Source organism: Knufia obscura (genome assembly GCF_036327395.1).
Source record: "Knufia obscura strain CCFEE 5817 isolate CBS 148926 chromosome Unknown scaffold_3, whole genome shotgun sequence".
NCBI classification, from domain to species: domain Eukaryota; kingdom Fungi; phylum Ascomycota; class Eurotiomycetes; order Chaetothyriales; family Trichomeriaceae; genus Knufia; species Knufia obscura.
The window spans coordinates 1158647-1174517 of record NW_027042689.1 but is presented as its reverse complement, the minus strand read 5'-3'; the positions used below and the strand labels follow the sequence as shown (position 1 = coordinate 1174517).

General features: G+C 51.6%; 6 protein-coding genes across 6 annotated transcripts; 2 read left to right on the top strand and 4 right to left on the bottom strand.

Annotated features, from left to right (window-relative positions):
- Positions 1-303: 303 nt before the first annotated feature.
- PMZ80_003505 (uncharacterized protein) lies at positions 304-5178 on the bottom strand (the record flags this gene model as incomplete). The annotated part of the gene is made up of 1 exon (XM_064871934.1): positions 304-5178. The coding sequence occupies one exon, from the start codon at positions 5176-5178 to the stop codon at positions 304-306; it is 4875 nt and encodes a 1624-aa protein (XP_064732314.1).
- A 244-nt stretch (positions 5179-5422) lies between these two features.
- PMZ80_003504 (uncharacterized protein) lies at positions 5423-5707 on the top strand (the record flags this gene model as incomplete). The annotated part of the gene is made up of 2 exons (XM_064871933.1): positions 5423-5477; positions 5529-5707. 2 exons carry the CDS (start codon positions 5423-5425, stop codon positions 5705-5707), a joined length of 234 nt encoding a protein of 77 aa, XP_064732313.1.
- A 556-nt stretch (positions 5708-6263) lies between these two features.
- On the bottom strand, positions 6264-7591 carry PMZ80_003503 (uncharacterized protein; the record flags this gene model as incomplete). Its single annotated transcript, XM_064871932.1, has 2 exons — positions 6264-6512; positions 6563-7591. 2 exons carry the CDS (start codon positions 7589-7591, stop codon positions 6264-6266), a joined length of 1278 nt encoding a protein of 425 aa, XP_064732312.1.
- An 869-nt stretch (positions 7592-8460) lies between these two features.
- On the top strand, positions 8461-10266 carry PMZ80_003502 (uncharacterized protein; the record flags this gene model as incomplete). Its single annotated transcript, XM_064871931.1, has 2 exons — positions 8461-9577; positions 9683-10266. The coding sequence occupies 2 exons, from the start codon at positions 8461-8463 to the stop codon at positions 10264-10266; spliced, it is 1701 nt and encodes a 566-aa protein (XP_064732311.1).
- A 648-nt stretch (positions 10267-10914) lies between these two features.
- On the bottom strand, positions 10915-13062 carry PMZ80_003501 (uncharacterized protein; the record flags this gene model as incomplete). The annotated part of the gene is made up of 1 exon (XM_064871930.1): positions 10915-13062. One exon carries the CDS (start codon positions 13060-13062, stop codon positions 10915-10917), a length of 2148 nt encoding a protein of 715 aa, XP_064732310.1.
- A 555-nt stretch (positions 13063-13617) lies between these two features.
- PMZ80_003500 (uncharacterized protein) lies at positions 13618-15546 on the bottom strand (the record flags this gene model as incomplete). Its single annotated transcript, XM_064871929.1, has 1 exon — positions 13618-15546. The coding sequence occupies one exon, from the start codon at positions 15544-15546 to the stop codon at positions 13618-13620; it is 1929 nt and encodes a 642-aa protein (XP_064732309.1).
- Positions 15547-15871: the final 325 nt, after the last annotated feature.

The window sequence follows — 15871 nt, the reverse complement described above, 5'->3', positions numbered from 1 at the left end:
GACAAAGGCTTATATGGGCAGCAAAGGACTCGTACCGTAAACGGGCGAGGTCGATGACCTCACAATGAAACACGCATGTCGACCTCAGATAGTCATATTCAGTATCTAATCGTAAGGATAGCTTCAGAGCTGAGCTTCGTTTGTCCTCATCTCGTATGGGACTGAAGGGTAGCTGAAGGTAAGCGACGGTAGGACCTCCTTTACTGAAGGTCACGTGACAAGGTTGAGCGCTTCACACCTCTGGACTGACTCAACTGAAACTTCATTGCGTTCGCTCCTGCCTCGTTTGCGAGCTAAACTTGCTCAAGTCATATGCATGACTGCTTCTAGTAGCATTGATGCCTCTTCACCTCCTGTCTCAGCAGCTGATTCACAAATGGCCTTCACATCACCTACAAACCCGTCTGGCAGTTCGCTCAACGTCGTCACAGCCCATGTCAGAGTCAGGCGCATGAACGCGTAGACGAGCTGTTGGTCATACGCGGACGCTGAAACATGACTGTATCTGACAACGGAAACTATCGGTAGCATCGCTTCGATCAGAGGTTGAGTTGTGGTCAGCGCGAGGGTATCAATCCTGCACTCGAGATTGTGCAGCACGTAGACAAGGACTCTGAGCGACATTGTTCTAACGTCAGTGTAGCCAGGATCTGAACTGTCCATCATCTTGTGCAAAATTCCTTTCACGAATTTGGCATGCCTCAAAAGCACATCTGTGTACTCGTCAGGACTTCTCATTACACCAACCTCCGTAGGCAAGAGCAAGTCCTTCAGCTCGTCCTGAAGGCTCGTCAATCGTCCATACTTTCTTGCATGCTTAAGCTCGTGGCCGAATTGTTCGTCGGCCTCGCTCAAAAACTCTTCGTCCGTATCAAACCGACTGGTAAGTAGCTTGGCTAATGTCTGTGTTCGCCTTTGAGGAAACGTGGATGAGTTGAAAAACCAGAGGTCAATAGTGAAATCCGCCCTTGGGTATGTCTGGTACTGATCCAGAGCTGAGTGGATCAGAACAGTGTACACATCTTGCTCCTCTGGCTGCTCAGACAGAGACATCCAGGTCTCTTTCATGGTTGTGAACATGATCTTGAGTAACCGGGGTGCGTCGACTTCCTCCAGGCCACCAACAAGCCAATCCGCTTCCGCATTGTTCTCCTGGCCATGGACAGTTTTGATAATATGCATGACAGCTGCATAACGAATCTCGGGAAGGCAGTCTCGCAGTGTAGAACCGTCGACAACACTTTCTGGAGACTGGAACAGTGCTGCCAAAGATGACATTGCCAGAGATTCCTTTTCGTGCCTGAACAGGCTCGCTGTCAACAGACTGCGTCCGACACTGTCGCACGTAACCTGCAGCAGGATTCGAAGCCAGTGGCTCAACACAGGCACGCGCAGTTCTAATTCGTACTGGCTCGGCTCATGTTCCAGAAGGTAATGGTAGAAGAATGTCTTCATGCTGTTGAGATGGCTTGCCGCAACAAACATGTCTAGAGAGTGTGACGACCGTGGTTCAGTGAACTCGTCCCAAGATCTTTGCCGTTGACCAACAGCGGCTGTGGCTACCGTGAAATAGACTTCGGACGTTATGTGATAGAGGTCGGAAGAGCACTTCACTCTAGAGACTGTCAAATGCGTCAAAGCTTGGCGGACGTTGTTCAATAGAGAAGGAATGAGAGCCGGATGCTGCAAGTGCCACTGCTGCCTGACGTACGCAGTGGCCACGGCTAGGGCTTCCTTAAGGACAACGTCGTCCATCTCGGGCAGCTGGGCGATTGTGCTCAGAGTCTCCTGGTAACGTCGATGATCAAGAAGCGCATTCGCCTCGATTAGTCCTGTGGCGTTCTTGATGCCAAGACTGAGTGCTACGAGAGCTCGTGTCAGAAGTTCGGATGCTTGTTTACGATTGAACTCTATGACCTTGCGGACAAGTTGTTCATCAACTCGTCGCATGGATTGCACGGCTTCAACCCTTGCGTCTGTCTCTGCTGCTTTCCACCTAGCAATTAATTGAGATAAGATGGAGAAAATCCAAGCTGCTAGGCCCTCGACTATAGATGTGTCCTGATGATGGCAATTGTAGATGTTTGTCCATGCAGCCAGAGCTATGACACAGATCTCGTGATGAGCATCAGAGAAGTTCACTTTCATCTCAAGGACTCTCGGCCGAGGAGCATGACCAGGTGCGAGCTTTAACAGACATGTGTGGAGGTCAAAAACGTTCCGAGCCACCAAAATATCATATTCCAGGACCTCAAGCACTTTGTCGCCAATTTGACCTTGAGCTCCGATCTGACCTCGATTTGGTATCAGTCGGTGCAGGAAAGACCGGAGCTCACGAGCCTCGCGGCTATCCTCCGCATCTTGCAATGCAACTGGCAGGTACGACTGTAAAACGTCGAGGAACACCTGGAAGTGCCGCTGCGTTTTCTGATTTGCTACCATGATGCCGGACTTTGAGCCTTGAAACCATGCCGCCTGATGCTCTGCAAACTCCTTTTCAAGCAAGACTCGAATGTTCGGGCTGGTCTGGCCAATTAAGTCTTCCAAGGTACGAGAGTTCGGCGATGCTGGTGCAAGTCGTGTTTGTTGTAACTTTGGTCGGAAGACTGGCGTCTGCTTCCTGGTTCGCTTCGAAGACTTTCGTGCAGCAGGCACTACGTTGCTGTCCGAATTGGGCGACTGTATACCTTGAGAACGCTCTCTCAACACACCAGCTGATTGTGGTGGCCTATGCCGAGCGCCGTGGATGTGGCGCCTCAACCCTCGATGGTCGGGTCGAAGGACTTCGAGTTGTGCATTTCTAGGCTCTGCGAGCTGGAAGGCGAACCGTCCTCGACCAGAGCGGTTCGTGAGTGGAAGTAACGAACGAAGTCGTGTCAGCCGAAGTGCGTTGTCCTCGGTCTGACCCAGGTCACAGAGAATGACCTGCCCGAGGTCTGCCTGCTGCTGAACTTGAGTCGGACCGACCGGAGGAACTCTCGAAGTGCTAGGCCTGGCAATCCCATCTGGTTTGTCTCTCGCAGCTGCTGAACGCGAGATATCTTCATTAGCGGCCGACGCTCGCTTGTTGGCTTGCTGGATTTTGCTGCGGCCCTGGTCTGCCGGTAAAGCAGGTCGCCGGGTCCGCTGGGTCTCCTTCCATATCCTCAATTCGTCAAGCATGTCCGTTGTATCATCTTCGTTTTCGAGCTGGAAGAACTTCCTCGATGGACTCACTCCAGGTTTCGTCCCCTGTGCCCGTCCTTGTCTCGCTGCCAATCGTAGGAAAGTTGGGCGCGGTGCAAGCACGGAGCCTTGAAGATCCGGTGCATCAAGAACGTGCACTGCCTCTGATGGCGCCTTCTGCCTTGTCTTCTTCCGCGGTCTTTGTTGGTTTGAAATTCTCTGATGTACCCGACTGGCGAAGGTGGCTTGTTTTTGTGGTTTCTGTCGTTCCTGTATATAGCCACGGAGATTGGTCTGTCTTCGTCGTCTACCCGTTTCCGTCCTGTTTCGAGTAGGTAGCATCGGATCAAATCCATCGTCATCCGCAATCTCCATCGCTTCAGAGTCAACTGCAGGTGTGCTCCTGCGCGATATAAGTCCTTCGGTATCTGCCTCGCGAGACTCGCTCACACTAATCGTGCTAGCACCATCTGCATCGTCGTCGTCGGAGACTAGGTCTTCGTACCAAGTCGTCTTGCTTGGGTGCATCCGATCACGACCCGGTGTACTAGCGGTTTTCCGTTGCGCTACACCAATTTCTTGAAGTGGTTTCGCGGACGCATTAGCGGTACCTTGCTTCTTTGCATCGAGGACTTTTTGTGCTCTGTCTACAGTCCACCATGAAGCAGGCAAAACGCCTTTGACCTTCTTTTGCATGAAGCGCACGTTCACAGGACTTTCAGGTTTCGAATCCGAGGATGAGGATTCAGATTCAGATTCAGACAAGATGGGAATCACTTGAACATGCTCCTCTTCTTGCCCCGATTGTGTGTCGTCCTCGATTACGGGACGTTTGCGCGGGCGGACCTCTGATGAAAGTATTGGTGTTGGCAATGCTATTGGGCTCAAGTCTGGAGAGCCACGTCTCGTAAAAGGCTTGGCTTCCACCGTATCGACACTCATTGATCTAGGGGGAGATGGGAAGCTTTCTTGTTGTGTCTTTGCCGATATTTTGGTGCCCTTTAGCATAAGAGGGGTGCGAAGCTCGTCTTCGGACGACATCTCGTAAATCTGTTGCAGTTCTGCAGACCGAGATCGTGGGTGGCCAGACGGTTGTGCACGTCTCTGCTTGTTGAGCCGCCTTTGACCGGGTCTCTTCTCGAACAATGCCTGCAGATCGGGCAAATCGCCGTCGACATCCATGTTGACATCGCCGTCAAGATCTGAGCTGATGTTGTGCAGTTCATTGTCATTGATCTGTTGCAGTTCGTCTAGCTCGATTGACTCTTGGCCATAAGAATCTTGGTTCTGACTGTCATCTTCAACACGAACGTCCTGCGATTCTGCTCCGTTTCCATTGAGAATGGGCGCAGCTGCCTTAGGTAGGTGCACAGGTTTGATGCCACGCTCATTGCAGTGCTTGAGGTACACTGCGTACTCGAGCGAGTATGGATGCTGCTGAATGGCATTACGCTGACGAAAGGTTCTTCGAGGAGCCACAGTCTCGAAGGCGTGCTGACTCACATTTGGCACAACACCGCTAACCACTTCTTGGTCGCTTGCAGAAGCAAGCTGGGCCGGCAACGGAAGTAATATTGGTGAATCTGGTGGTGTTGATAACGGACTATCATCTGCCGTCGCTAGCGCAGGCTGTGGTGATGTTGACCTTGAAAGAGCCTCTCGAACAAGGGACAGACCTTTGTTTATTGATTCCTGAAGCTTTTCGGCAGTGGTTGTGGAAGCTTGCACTGGCTCAGCGGTAACACCTGCCGATTTATCATGGGTATCGTCTTCATGCTGGGAAGGAGCCTTCGGTGTGCTTGAATCGAGGATTGGGGCCTTACAGACATCTTCAAGGATCTGCTTCGGAACCTGGGACTTGTCCTCAGAACTTCCAACGGTCGCACTGGTGCAGGCTGCATGATTCGCTATGAGATCCTGGGTGGTATTGGTGGTAGGACGGGTAAGGACGTCTGTATCTTCGTCGTCATCCTCGGAATCCGAAACATATCCTTTCGTCTTCCATGATGCCATCTGTGGACTGGCCCATGATACAGAGTAAGATGCAGTGTCTACTGTAGTACACGATACACTGTGTATGAAATTGTGGTGGCTAAGGTCGATCATGTGTGAACGCGTCTCATCAAGTCGCGTCACGGAACGCGTTGAACTAAGATGCGGAGCTAAGCCAAGCCTTTGTTAAGTCCGGCGCATCGTTCGAGGCTTCTCTGACGCTGACATTCTGAACCTCTTTGTGTACTGAAGACGTGGTATCACGATGGCTGGCCGTCTTCTTCCACCGTTCCTCGCGATCGTTGCCGGTGTAGGAATCGGTATGCGCAGATGTGATATGTGTGAAGTGATAGTGCTAACGGATGATGCAGGTCTATACACTTTCGAACCAGTCTGGCAAGATGTTCAACGGCACCAGCGCGAAGAGAGGATTAGGCGCGAAGCCGATCTAGGGCCTAACATGTTGGAAGTGCCGGTGCAGCAAATACAGAGACGAGAGAAAGAAGCGGGAGATCTTGGTACCGACGCCGACACCGGAACTCGAAGCTAAGCCTACGCAAATCAGTACGGACTACGTGTGAAGAGGAAAATATGCTCTACTCGGTTGATGGCACTGTGGCGTAGATGTGGCATTCCGAGACGCCGAGGGAGGCACCATTCAGCATGCCAACACCGAGAACAGGCAGCCTGTGAAGTCGGGACAGACTGCCAGAAGCCGCTCCACACCCACATCGCCATAACGCACTGCGCACGTGCAATAGCCCAAGTAGTGCCAGATCACACCGAGTGTATCAAGCCTGATGTCACACAAGATGCTGCTCACAGCCGTCAACGAAAGAGGAGTCCGGTTGTACTTGTTCGCAGTTGTAGAACTATGCGTACCATAACGAGTCAGAAAAGCCGTATGGATGCTGAGTTCGCATGACTGTGCTCAATTCTTGGGATTACTCTGTCAAAGATGCAGTTCTATCTAATGATGATGTATCTCCTGCTGTTGGCAATGATGGTCAGTGTAGCCGCCACCCTTGAGCTCTGCAGATCCATGGATGTAAAGATGTATCAAAATCATACGTCAATGAATATCACAATCAGAAACCGAACACTCGTCATTCCACCTCTTGCACCAATGCGCCATTGCTAGGAGGCAGAGGAGGACCGAAATACCGGCCAACATTCTTACCTAGCCATTCCTCCGGAATACCTAGCTTGATGCCATCTTTCGAGCTCACCCATCTGGTGAATAAGGGATCGGCCTTTTGTTCCAGCTCTTCTTCTTCGGCTGCTGCCTGCATTTGAGCCGCTAAAGTCCCAGCCTTAGGTGCAGCACCGCGAGACTTGGATACTTGAGGTTTGAGCTAGATATGTTAGCCGAATCCTGTCGGATGAGCAAGTCTACATAACTCACCAATCTGTTTAGCGCCGCAGTCTTCTCTTCATGAATTTTGCGTTTTGTCAACTCCTTTCGCTTTCGTGCATGCTCATCCTTCTTCATTGCCTTCTCTGCATCTGTGAAGAACTTCCGTTGTTGTGGTGCCATGTCCAGCGCCATCAATGGTTCAATGGCCCCACCTCGTTGTCTTGATGTCAGCTTGCTTGGATCTGGCGTCCCTGCCCCTGAACCAGCTTCTTCATCGCTGTCACCCAGCTCATCGTCGTCCTCCTCGAGCTCCTCATCTTCGTCCCCTTCGACATCATCCTCTCCTTCTGCATCCTCCTCATTTATGTTCGTCTCATCCTCGGGGAGTTCGGAATCTTCCATGTCATCCTCACCGGGGTCATCCTGCATTTCCTCGTCTTCCACCGGCTGAACGGGTCCGACATCTGCTGGGGTAACCACCAGTGATGGTTTTGTGGATTGCTTCGTGTTCTTCTTTGACGGGGTTTTCAAGGTAATCTTTGGGGGTATCGGTGGGTTCTGGTTCTTCTTGACTAGTGACCTTGCATCCTCCATCACAGCATCTTCATCGTCAGTTCCACCCTCTGCTTCAGCGCCGATCTCATCAAAGTCGTTCATTGTGGTGTCCTCTTCGGCTTCAGCATCCTCATCTTCGTCTTCGTCTTCCTCTTCCTCATCCTCTAGGTCACTCTCTTGAGGCTCGACATACCTTGTACGTGTCCCTGCTCGACCTGTATTTTGAGGAGAAGCGGCGTTTCGGCGGCTTCTGGGGCCATTTAGGACTGTACCTCCGCCAAGAGTGTCCTTCAGGGCGTCTACTTCGTTTGCTCTCATGACTTCTCGAAGTTTGCTTGGTGCCACCTTCATGGTGAGTTTGATGCTTTGCTTGCCATCGCCGCTGCCCGTCGCTTGTGGGCTTGTCGTCGGAGAAGCGGCATTTCTCTTCGATCTCGAGGCAGGACTGACTGGGATCCTGATAGTTCTGTTAGTCCTCTGTGCCTGCCTTGACTTCCGATACTTCAGCGTAAGGAAGGACATGGTGGGCAGGTGCGAATGTAGTTGCTCTGACTGAGCACGAAGAAAGAATGATAGATTTGGTCGAAGTCGATCGACTCGTGCTTGCGTGGATTGTGATGGTTTGCATTTTACTGATACGCTTGCTGAAATTCCGATATTCAAACACCTCTCACCAGTCTCCTATCTCAATATTTGAGTCGAGCTTGCGCCTCCTTCCGCTCTACCGGAGAGTGACATATTGTCACTTATCTGCACCTCCAACAACGAATGAAGATACGGGCAAGAAGATGACCACACTTACTCCTGTCTGACAGTCCTTCGGCCAGTTTCTGGTCTCGTATTGTTAACTTCTTCTTCTTCGACATCAGACACATCTGGTGATTCGTCTGTCACATCACTAATCTGCCTTCTCATCCTTCGACTTCTTTCCGCCATATCTCAATGCGACCCCTTCCTGGTCAAACTTCGAATATTTGATGTACTTAAATCTCGTTCTCAGATGCGCAGACACGTCGAATACAAGTCTCCTGCCAAAGGTCAATTGTAATGTACACTCAACTTGCCAGTCTAATGATGATCAAAGGACAATATAGCCAGTTGTATCAGTTGGTACTACTAGTAACACACACACGAATTTGAGGTCAAGAAGTGTGGCGTCCCAACCTGGTGTGGCTGTTGGTCAAGCCACAGATCAATGGTCCTTGTGCTCCACACCCCTACAAACCGAGGTAATCACTATCTGTGTTGATTCGAATGAGCATGCACACCAATGTCTACATATATTATCTTCGACCAATAACACGGACTTAGCGATGTTCTCGCATTACCCGACAAGAAAGTGCTGATTTTGGCCTGGTATCTGCACTTCAGAACTCAACCATCGATCGAAGATGGTTGACGATACAAAGAAGGCCAAATCGATACCTGCGTGGCAGCAGGCCGCAGGCTCAACAGAGGGTTCCGCAGAAGGCTCGAAGGAGGGAGATGCGACGTCAAAATCTGATACGAAAGAGCTTATTGAGGTTGCGCGCGAGTTTCTGAAGGACGAATCGATACGTGATGCGCCATGGGAGGAGAAAGTCCAATTCCTGAAAGATAAAGGCTTGAGCGACAGTGCCGTCGAGAAACTGCTTGCCGAAGATCTGGACTCGGCCAGGGAGCTCAAAACCATTCACGACACATCGGAGAAGTCTCAGAACAAGGACGAGAACAACAAACAAGAACAGCAGAAAGAGCCGCCGGCCACCTCGGGCCCACAAGTAGTGCTCTCGAATACAAGAACAACTGGAATGAGCGACTCGAGGCCAGAAATGCCGCCTATCATTACGTATCCAGAGTTCCTCCTCAAGCCGCAGAAACCACCACCTCTGATCACAGTATCAAGACTGGTGAATGCGGCTTATGCTGTCGCTGGCGTATCGGCGTTGACGTGGGGGGCTAGCAAATACATCATCGAGCCGATGCTCCAGACAATGACAGAGGCTAGGCACGATCTCGCAGGTGGTGCGATCGAAGATCTGGAGAAGTTCAACGAAAAGCTCGAGGGCATGGTCTCGCATGTCCCATATGTCGCCAGTTCTGCCGTGAAACGAGCGCAAGGACTTGAGGACGATACTGAGTCAGTTGACTCCGATCCCACTGAACTCTTTCACAGAGACATTGCGACGCAGACTACGCCAAACCTATCACGGTCCTCCTCCGAAGCCTCAGAGACTCGAAAGCCGCTTGACCCAACGATAGCACAAGCCCAACGCCTGTCTGGACTCAGTTATACTTTGCGCAGTCTAGTCGAGTCCATGGGGTACTCGAGTGATAAAGAAAAGAGCTTACAAGATACTGTGAAAGACTTCCAACAGAAACTGGATACTATGGAGTCTAGCTATAGCCTGCTCAAGAACGATTACTATAGCTCAACCAGTGTCTTGTCAAGCGCATCTGGTGATGCGAAGAAGGGCGCTCGGGAAAACGAAGCACAAAAATTCAAGCAAGAGATTCGTGGTCTCAAAGGTGCTTTCTTAAGCTCGAGAAATTTCCCAGCACCACGAGCCACAGCCACGGCAGGCGGGTATGGATCTAGGTGAGAGGCCTCGAATACCTTACCCGCCAAGCTAGTCTACCCTTCGTCTTTCCAGAAGTACTTCGAAGACTGGAAACCACCGAATGTACGAGGTCTGTTGCCTTATTTCACTGAGCCACCAACCAACGATTACAACACCTCAACTATGCACGGCCTTGGTCTAGCGTTCAAGAACCCTGTCGAGCTACTGGGACACAAGCGCATCTTCGAGCTCGCGCACTTGTGCTGGAGTGAGTATCGCTACAACTTCGTTGTCCGTAACATCACAGGACGAATGATGCTAGAGTACGACCCTGAGTTCGCTGACCGTGGCTACCGTTATCATTTCATACGAGACGTTACGCGAGACCCTACAGAGATCAATTACGAATCTTATGTGTGGTGCAAACTCAGTTCGTGGTCCCGGCTGCACAACGGCAATATCGAGACAGTTATGGAGGCACCACCTGAAGAAATCGAGGCAGCAGCGGAGGACGCTTGGATTGATCTTCCTGAGGACCGTTGGAAGTATGTCTTTTTCGTGCTGGAGAGCGATCGGTGTGGGAGAATGGTCAGAGATGAGAAGCTCACGAGAGAAGATATGATGAGGCGAATGAAGAAGCAGAGGCCACTTCTCTAGGAGGAAAGCATGGCCACAGAACTGGACTATGTAGAAAACATATGAGGACGAAGGCAATGGCTTGAGAAGAATGATGATCAAGCAACCGGCGCATAGATTGATGGGACGTCGAGGCGAGGAGAACCTTGGCAAAGCCGAGAATGACATTCGCACTGCTTTGTCCTTGGCATGTCTCGCCGATAGGTTGTAGACGTGTCAAACCGCGTCTCGTCTTCTAGCAGATCAGCGTTCTTCCTCGAGGGCGACACGGACTGTGGGAAGCTTTCTAGCAGCATTCATCCTTGTCAAGGAAAATCCGTCTATACACCAGATAAAGGCCACTCGCAATGATGCAGACAAAGCACGCATTGGAGGTTAGATAGATGCGATGTCGTGTGCTGTAGTCATCGCGAGCGACTCGGCATCCGGAGTAAGAATGATTTGACTGCTCACATTTACACTATCAACGTGCTTCGCTCCTTCGTACCTAACTTAGCACTAAGCCTGGTTTCATTCACTCATGAGCTCCTGCATATACCACAGCCATGCCGCATCAGCTCTATGTACAAGCAAGCACTGGTGTGACCTCTCCCTGCACAGATGCTAGACAGGATCTAGCCATCGTCGCCACCACGATAAATCAATGACTGGAACCAACCTGCCATTTGCCTAACCCATGATTCCCACCACCCCCTTAACAACCCCCACAATCATCTTCACACCGAGCGGAACACTAACAGCAGCCGTAGCACCACTATTCCCTTGGCCACCGCCCGCATGGAACCCGCCTCCACCTCGCTTCGAGTCAGGGTCGGTATCGTCCTCGTTGTCGTCTCGCTTTGCTTTCTCGCGAAGAATTGGCAGTACATCCTCGAGATCTGCGAAGCGCTTGGGTGTGTTGAGGGGGTAGGCGCCCGCCGGTGGTGTGGGGCGTGTTGTGGACTCGAAGGGGACTGTGTGGTCGGGCAAATGCGTATGATCTAACAATAACGTGGTCGTTGGATCTGGTGCTCGACCGTCGAGAGAATTCTCGCTGCCATCACCACTGTTCTCACTGCTACCACCCGGGCCCCTACAGAAAATGCCCAATGGGTAGCTCGGCGTGCCAATGAATCCCAGTCCATCAGCTTGTGTGATGGTGTAACTATAACGTTGCCCGGCGGTCAAGTTAAGATCGGTGGTCGATTTCCAATTGCAACTCCCCGCGTTCATGATCTGGACATGATCCATCTTCTCGGAGCAGTAGGTGCAAGGGCTTCCTTTGCTTGATGTTTCGATGCAGTGGAGTGCGCTAGGGTCAAAGTTGCTGGAAAGACTGATATTGTATGGCCTACCGTTAAGGGGAACGAACATTTCGTAGAGGTTGCTGCCTGCGTGCCATTTGACGTGTTGGGAGTTGGCATCAGCGGTGCACCCTGGTGCGTCCTCAGGTTCTCGGTTATCAAGAGGAGCAGGGGTATCTTCCTCTGATGGATCGCAGGAGATGGATAAGGGGTAGCCAGGTATCCCGATATCTCCCAGCCCAGCATCTTGCGACATCCTATGCGGGACATTTTTCCCACCGGTATAATTAAGACCCCCAACGTCAGTCCAACCGCAGACTCCCGGGTTCATGACCTGCATGTGGTCCATCTTCTCAAAGCAGTAGGTACACGGGCTTCCTTTCTTCGACGTCGCGGTGCAGTAGAGGCCGTCCTGCGATCTTGGTCCAGCCCAGTTCTCAGGCTTGTTGACGAGACTGATGTTGTGGTCCTTACCGTCGAGAGGGACGAACATATCGTAGGTATTGTTGCCAGAGTGCCATTTGATGTGTTGGGAGTTGTCTTCTGGGGTGCAGCCTGGTATGTCCGCTGTTTCTCGAACTGTGATGGGAGGGGCGGCCTCTTCGGTCAGACCCACACACGAGATGAGCCAAGGGTAACTGGGTGGCCCGATGGCTTGTACGCCAGCTGCGTGATTTACACTGTAGATGTCGTCACGAGCCTGGGGATCCGATATTGACGCCAGGCCATTAATTGTACATCTTCCGTCCACCGCGAGCTCGACGTGGTCCATCTTGTGGCCGCAGCCTGGAGGTTCGGTTCGACTTCCGGTTGGTGTGACGTGCCAGCATGGCAACTCTGGCGCTTTCCAGTCAAATGTTCTTGGTGAGATAAGGTAGGTGTGTCCATCGGTAGGCACAGGCACGTCATAGACGTCTGGTCCAGAATGGAATTTGACGCGCTGAATACCCGCTTGGTCGGTGCGAGCAAGTACCTGCTTCACCTCTCGTACTTTGACGATTTCGTCCTTCTTGTCGGGTTTGTCGCAGGTGATTGAGATAGGATAGGTAGAGACATCCAGTTCTGCATCACCATCTCCTTGTTGGAAGGTCCAGGTGAATTGATCTCCCTTGTCTTTCTTCGGTTCTTTGCCTGCACGCAAGGTACAGCTTCCAGCATTGAGGAGCTGAATATGGTCCATGACCTTATCGCAGGAAGCGCAGACAGATGTCTTGCCCGAGTTAGGGATACAGTTCAGATATGGCCCGGTGGGATAGGAACCAAGATTGAAATCGTGGCTTTTACCATCGAGTGGGACGTACGTTTCGTATATGTCCGTGCCAGAGCGCCATTTGATGTGCTGAGTGTTGGCGTTTTCCACGCAGCCTGGAGTCCCGATGTTGCTGGTATCGCCAGATCGGATGTCGAGGAGTGAGGATGGGGCGAGGTGCTGGGAGATGCCGAATGATTGGACATGACCTGTGGTCGGCAGGTCAGCACGGGCTGTAGCGAGGCCTACCCCAAGGGTGAGGCTCGCGAAAAGGACGCAACGCATGGTTGGCTATATCTAGACAGTCTATCAAGTGGTCGAACACTGTACCAGATGTCGATGTGGTAGATGGGTTGTATGTAGAAGAGATTGTATCGGTGATTGAACAATGTTATTGGGAAGTAGGAACTGCAAAGACGATGAAGAGAGGCAGGTTAATATATGAAAAAGCCACGGACCACATGACAGCAAACGGGAGATTGCGTCTCAACAGTGAGAGAGTTGTGACACGCGTTGAAACACGTCTGCTACGCTTGCAGGTGATGATGTTGACACAAGCATATGAGCAAAAGCTCACGCAATGATTCTGTGATATGTAGCGTCGTAAGCCATAGTGACCTCCTGGAGCTAAGCACAGCCCATACAGCATAAGTCTCCAATGACAGTCCCCAACGTTGGCCCGTCACAGCGCAGGATATCAGAAGCACCGGGAGGTGAAGTGCTGACCCATATAGCAACGCCAGACCTCGTGTTTAGTTCTTCGTACAGCTCATGGAACCTCTGCTGCGAGGCGGAACAAGCCAGCTTCGTTTGCAACCTCCTACCACGCACCCCCGACTCTCAAGTTTCGGATGCGTGGGTCTCGCCAATCCGCAGGAGAGATGACAAAGGTCGGAAAAAGCGCAGGATGTTAAAGAAGCGAAGAGGACTCCTTAGAGAGCTCGCCAAACTCGAAGCAAGATAAGTGAGGTTTGGATCAAGACCTCCATTCTCGAGAACTTGCGGCACTCTCTTGCCCACACCATCGGCATCACGTTTGTAGACAGAGGACAGTATCGTCTTCTTGATTCGATCAAGCATCGGGTGTCTGGGGGGATTTCGGATGGAACCGCCTGCATTGTTGAAAGGACCGAAACCTGGCGTACTGTCGAAGAGACCTTGTCGCTTGACTCGAGTAGGGTCTGCCTCTTGCACAGTCGAAGCCTCGACCCCTTTCCCAAACCATCTTTTGTCGACGACCACCTCCCCGTTTCGTTCCGCTGTCTCAATTTCATTAGCTGTCATCTCAACCCACACTGTCTCGTCAGACCCATTCCCTCGCTTCCGCAAACAAGAACTCGCGAAGGTGTACGACAAATTTAGGATGCAGTACGGCTTCGGATCAATGTCGACGCATGTACAAATGTTTTCACACCATTCATCGGTCTTGCCCTTGTGTTTGAGAAGCCCATCAGCGGTGCAGTAGTACTGATAATCTTTTGCCTGACAAACTTGGGTTGCTCCTTTTTCTCCAAGATAGACTAGAGCGTAGTTGTTCGGCTTGCGGAGCACGTGTGCATGCGCCCTAGGGAGTTTGCTGCTACTGTGCCCCTCATCCCGCTTGCTGAGTGAAGATCTGGAAGCTGGGTTTGGGCACTCGGGTTCGAATTGCGGTACCTGTTCGATTCGATCAACTTGATGCTGCGAGTCGGGATTTGGAAGTGGCTTTCGGGAGAAGTGAGCGGCCATCCACTTCAGCTTTGCGATCACCTTTGACATGAGTGAGACTCGCGGCGTAACTTTGTGGGCAGCGTTCGTGCGCGGCCATGACATACTACCTACGCAGTCGTCCAAGTCATCACAGCAAGCAAAGTTTGCATCAACATCCTCTGTGCAGTATTGATGTGGACGACAGCAGACTGTACCGCAAGAGGTAAATCCTGGCTCACACGAAAGAGCCTCTGGAGACTTCTGGAAAGCAGACGTACTGGACGAAGTAGCTTCGCTAGCCCCGACTTTCTCAGCAATGCCAACCATGTGCCCGAAAATTGCCAGCGGAGCAATACGCTTCGCAGCATTGATTGGGGTATTTGTTGTAGACACGACTGTTTTGGAGGTAACAGTCTGTGATAGACTACCATAACAGACGCTGCCCAAGACAGGGCAGCAAGCAAGGTTACCAACAATATCTTGGACACATTGGTGACCTACCCAACAGCATAGCGCACCGCACTCGAAATAGCCATCACCACAACTATCTTCAGCCATAAATGCGGCCGCAGGAGTTGTGGAAGCCAATGATAGGTTGCTAGCTGAATCAGCGGGAGGTGTAGGTGTCGTCGCGGGGCCTGAGACGAGTTCGACACCGCCGCTTCGTGGCTTTAATTTAAGTGAACCTGCATCAAGCTCGGCACCAGCAGCCTTTGCTTGTGGCACGGGTGTATTGGTAGTCCAGACCACAGTCTGTTGGACGATAGTCTCTTCAAGAGCTCCATAGCAGACGGCGCCTTTCGGACAGCAAGCAGTGGCACCATTGTCGTCTTTGGCGCAGTTTGTGTTCGGTGCGCAGCAGACGCTTTCGCAAGCGATGTACCCGCCAGTACATCCTCCATTGAGGCTCTCCGCTACCGCTGTCTGAAAAACAATGGCGTTGTCTCTGGCTGCCTCTACCCACGGTGAGGTCGGTGATGCTGCTCCAGGTCCAATGCCTGTGGTCTGGGCTGTGGCCTGGGCTGAGCAGCGCAGTCCAGGTATGGCCAAGGCAGTAATGATGAATGGAAGCTTCGTCATCTTGTAGACGAATGGGTAAACCCGAATGTGTTTTGCAGTTTTTGGCCAATTCAGCTGACTGAAACCATGCAACGACATATAAGTAGAGTTCAAAAGAGAACCACACCCTCTATATCAGATTATATAGTCCGGAATAACCACGCACGCGCAAGGTTGGCTGAGCCAGAGTGATAATATGAAGGCTGCGTCTCGCTAGTATATTGCTTTGCTAAGGCGGGAACCGCAGTTGCGCATGCTGAGCAGGGAGACGCGTTCGTTTTGCAACGGAGGAGGTTGCTGTTTGCTGCATATGTTGCGTACATGCTTCCCGTCAGCCGTGTGCGTC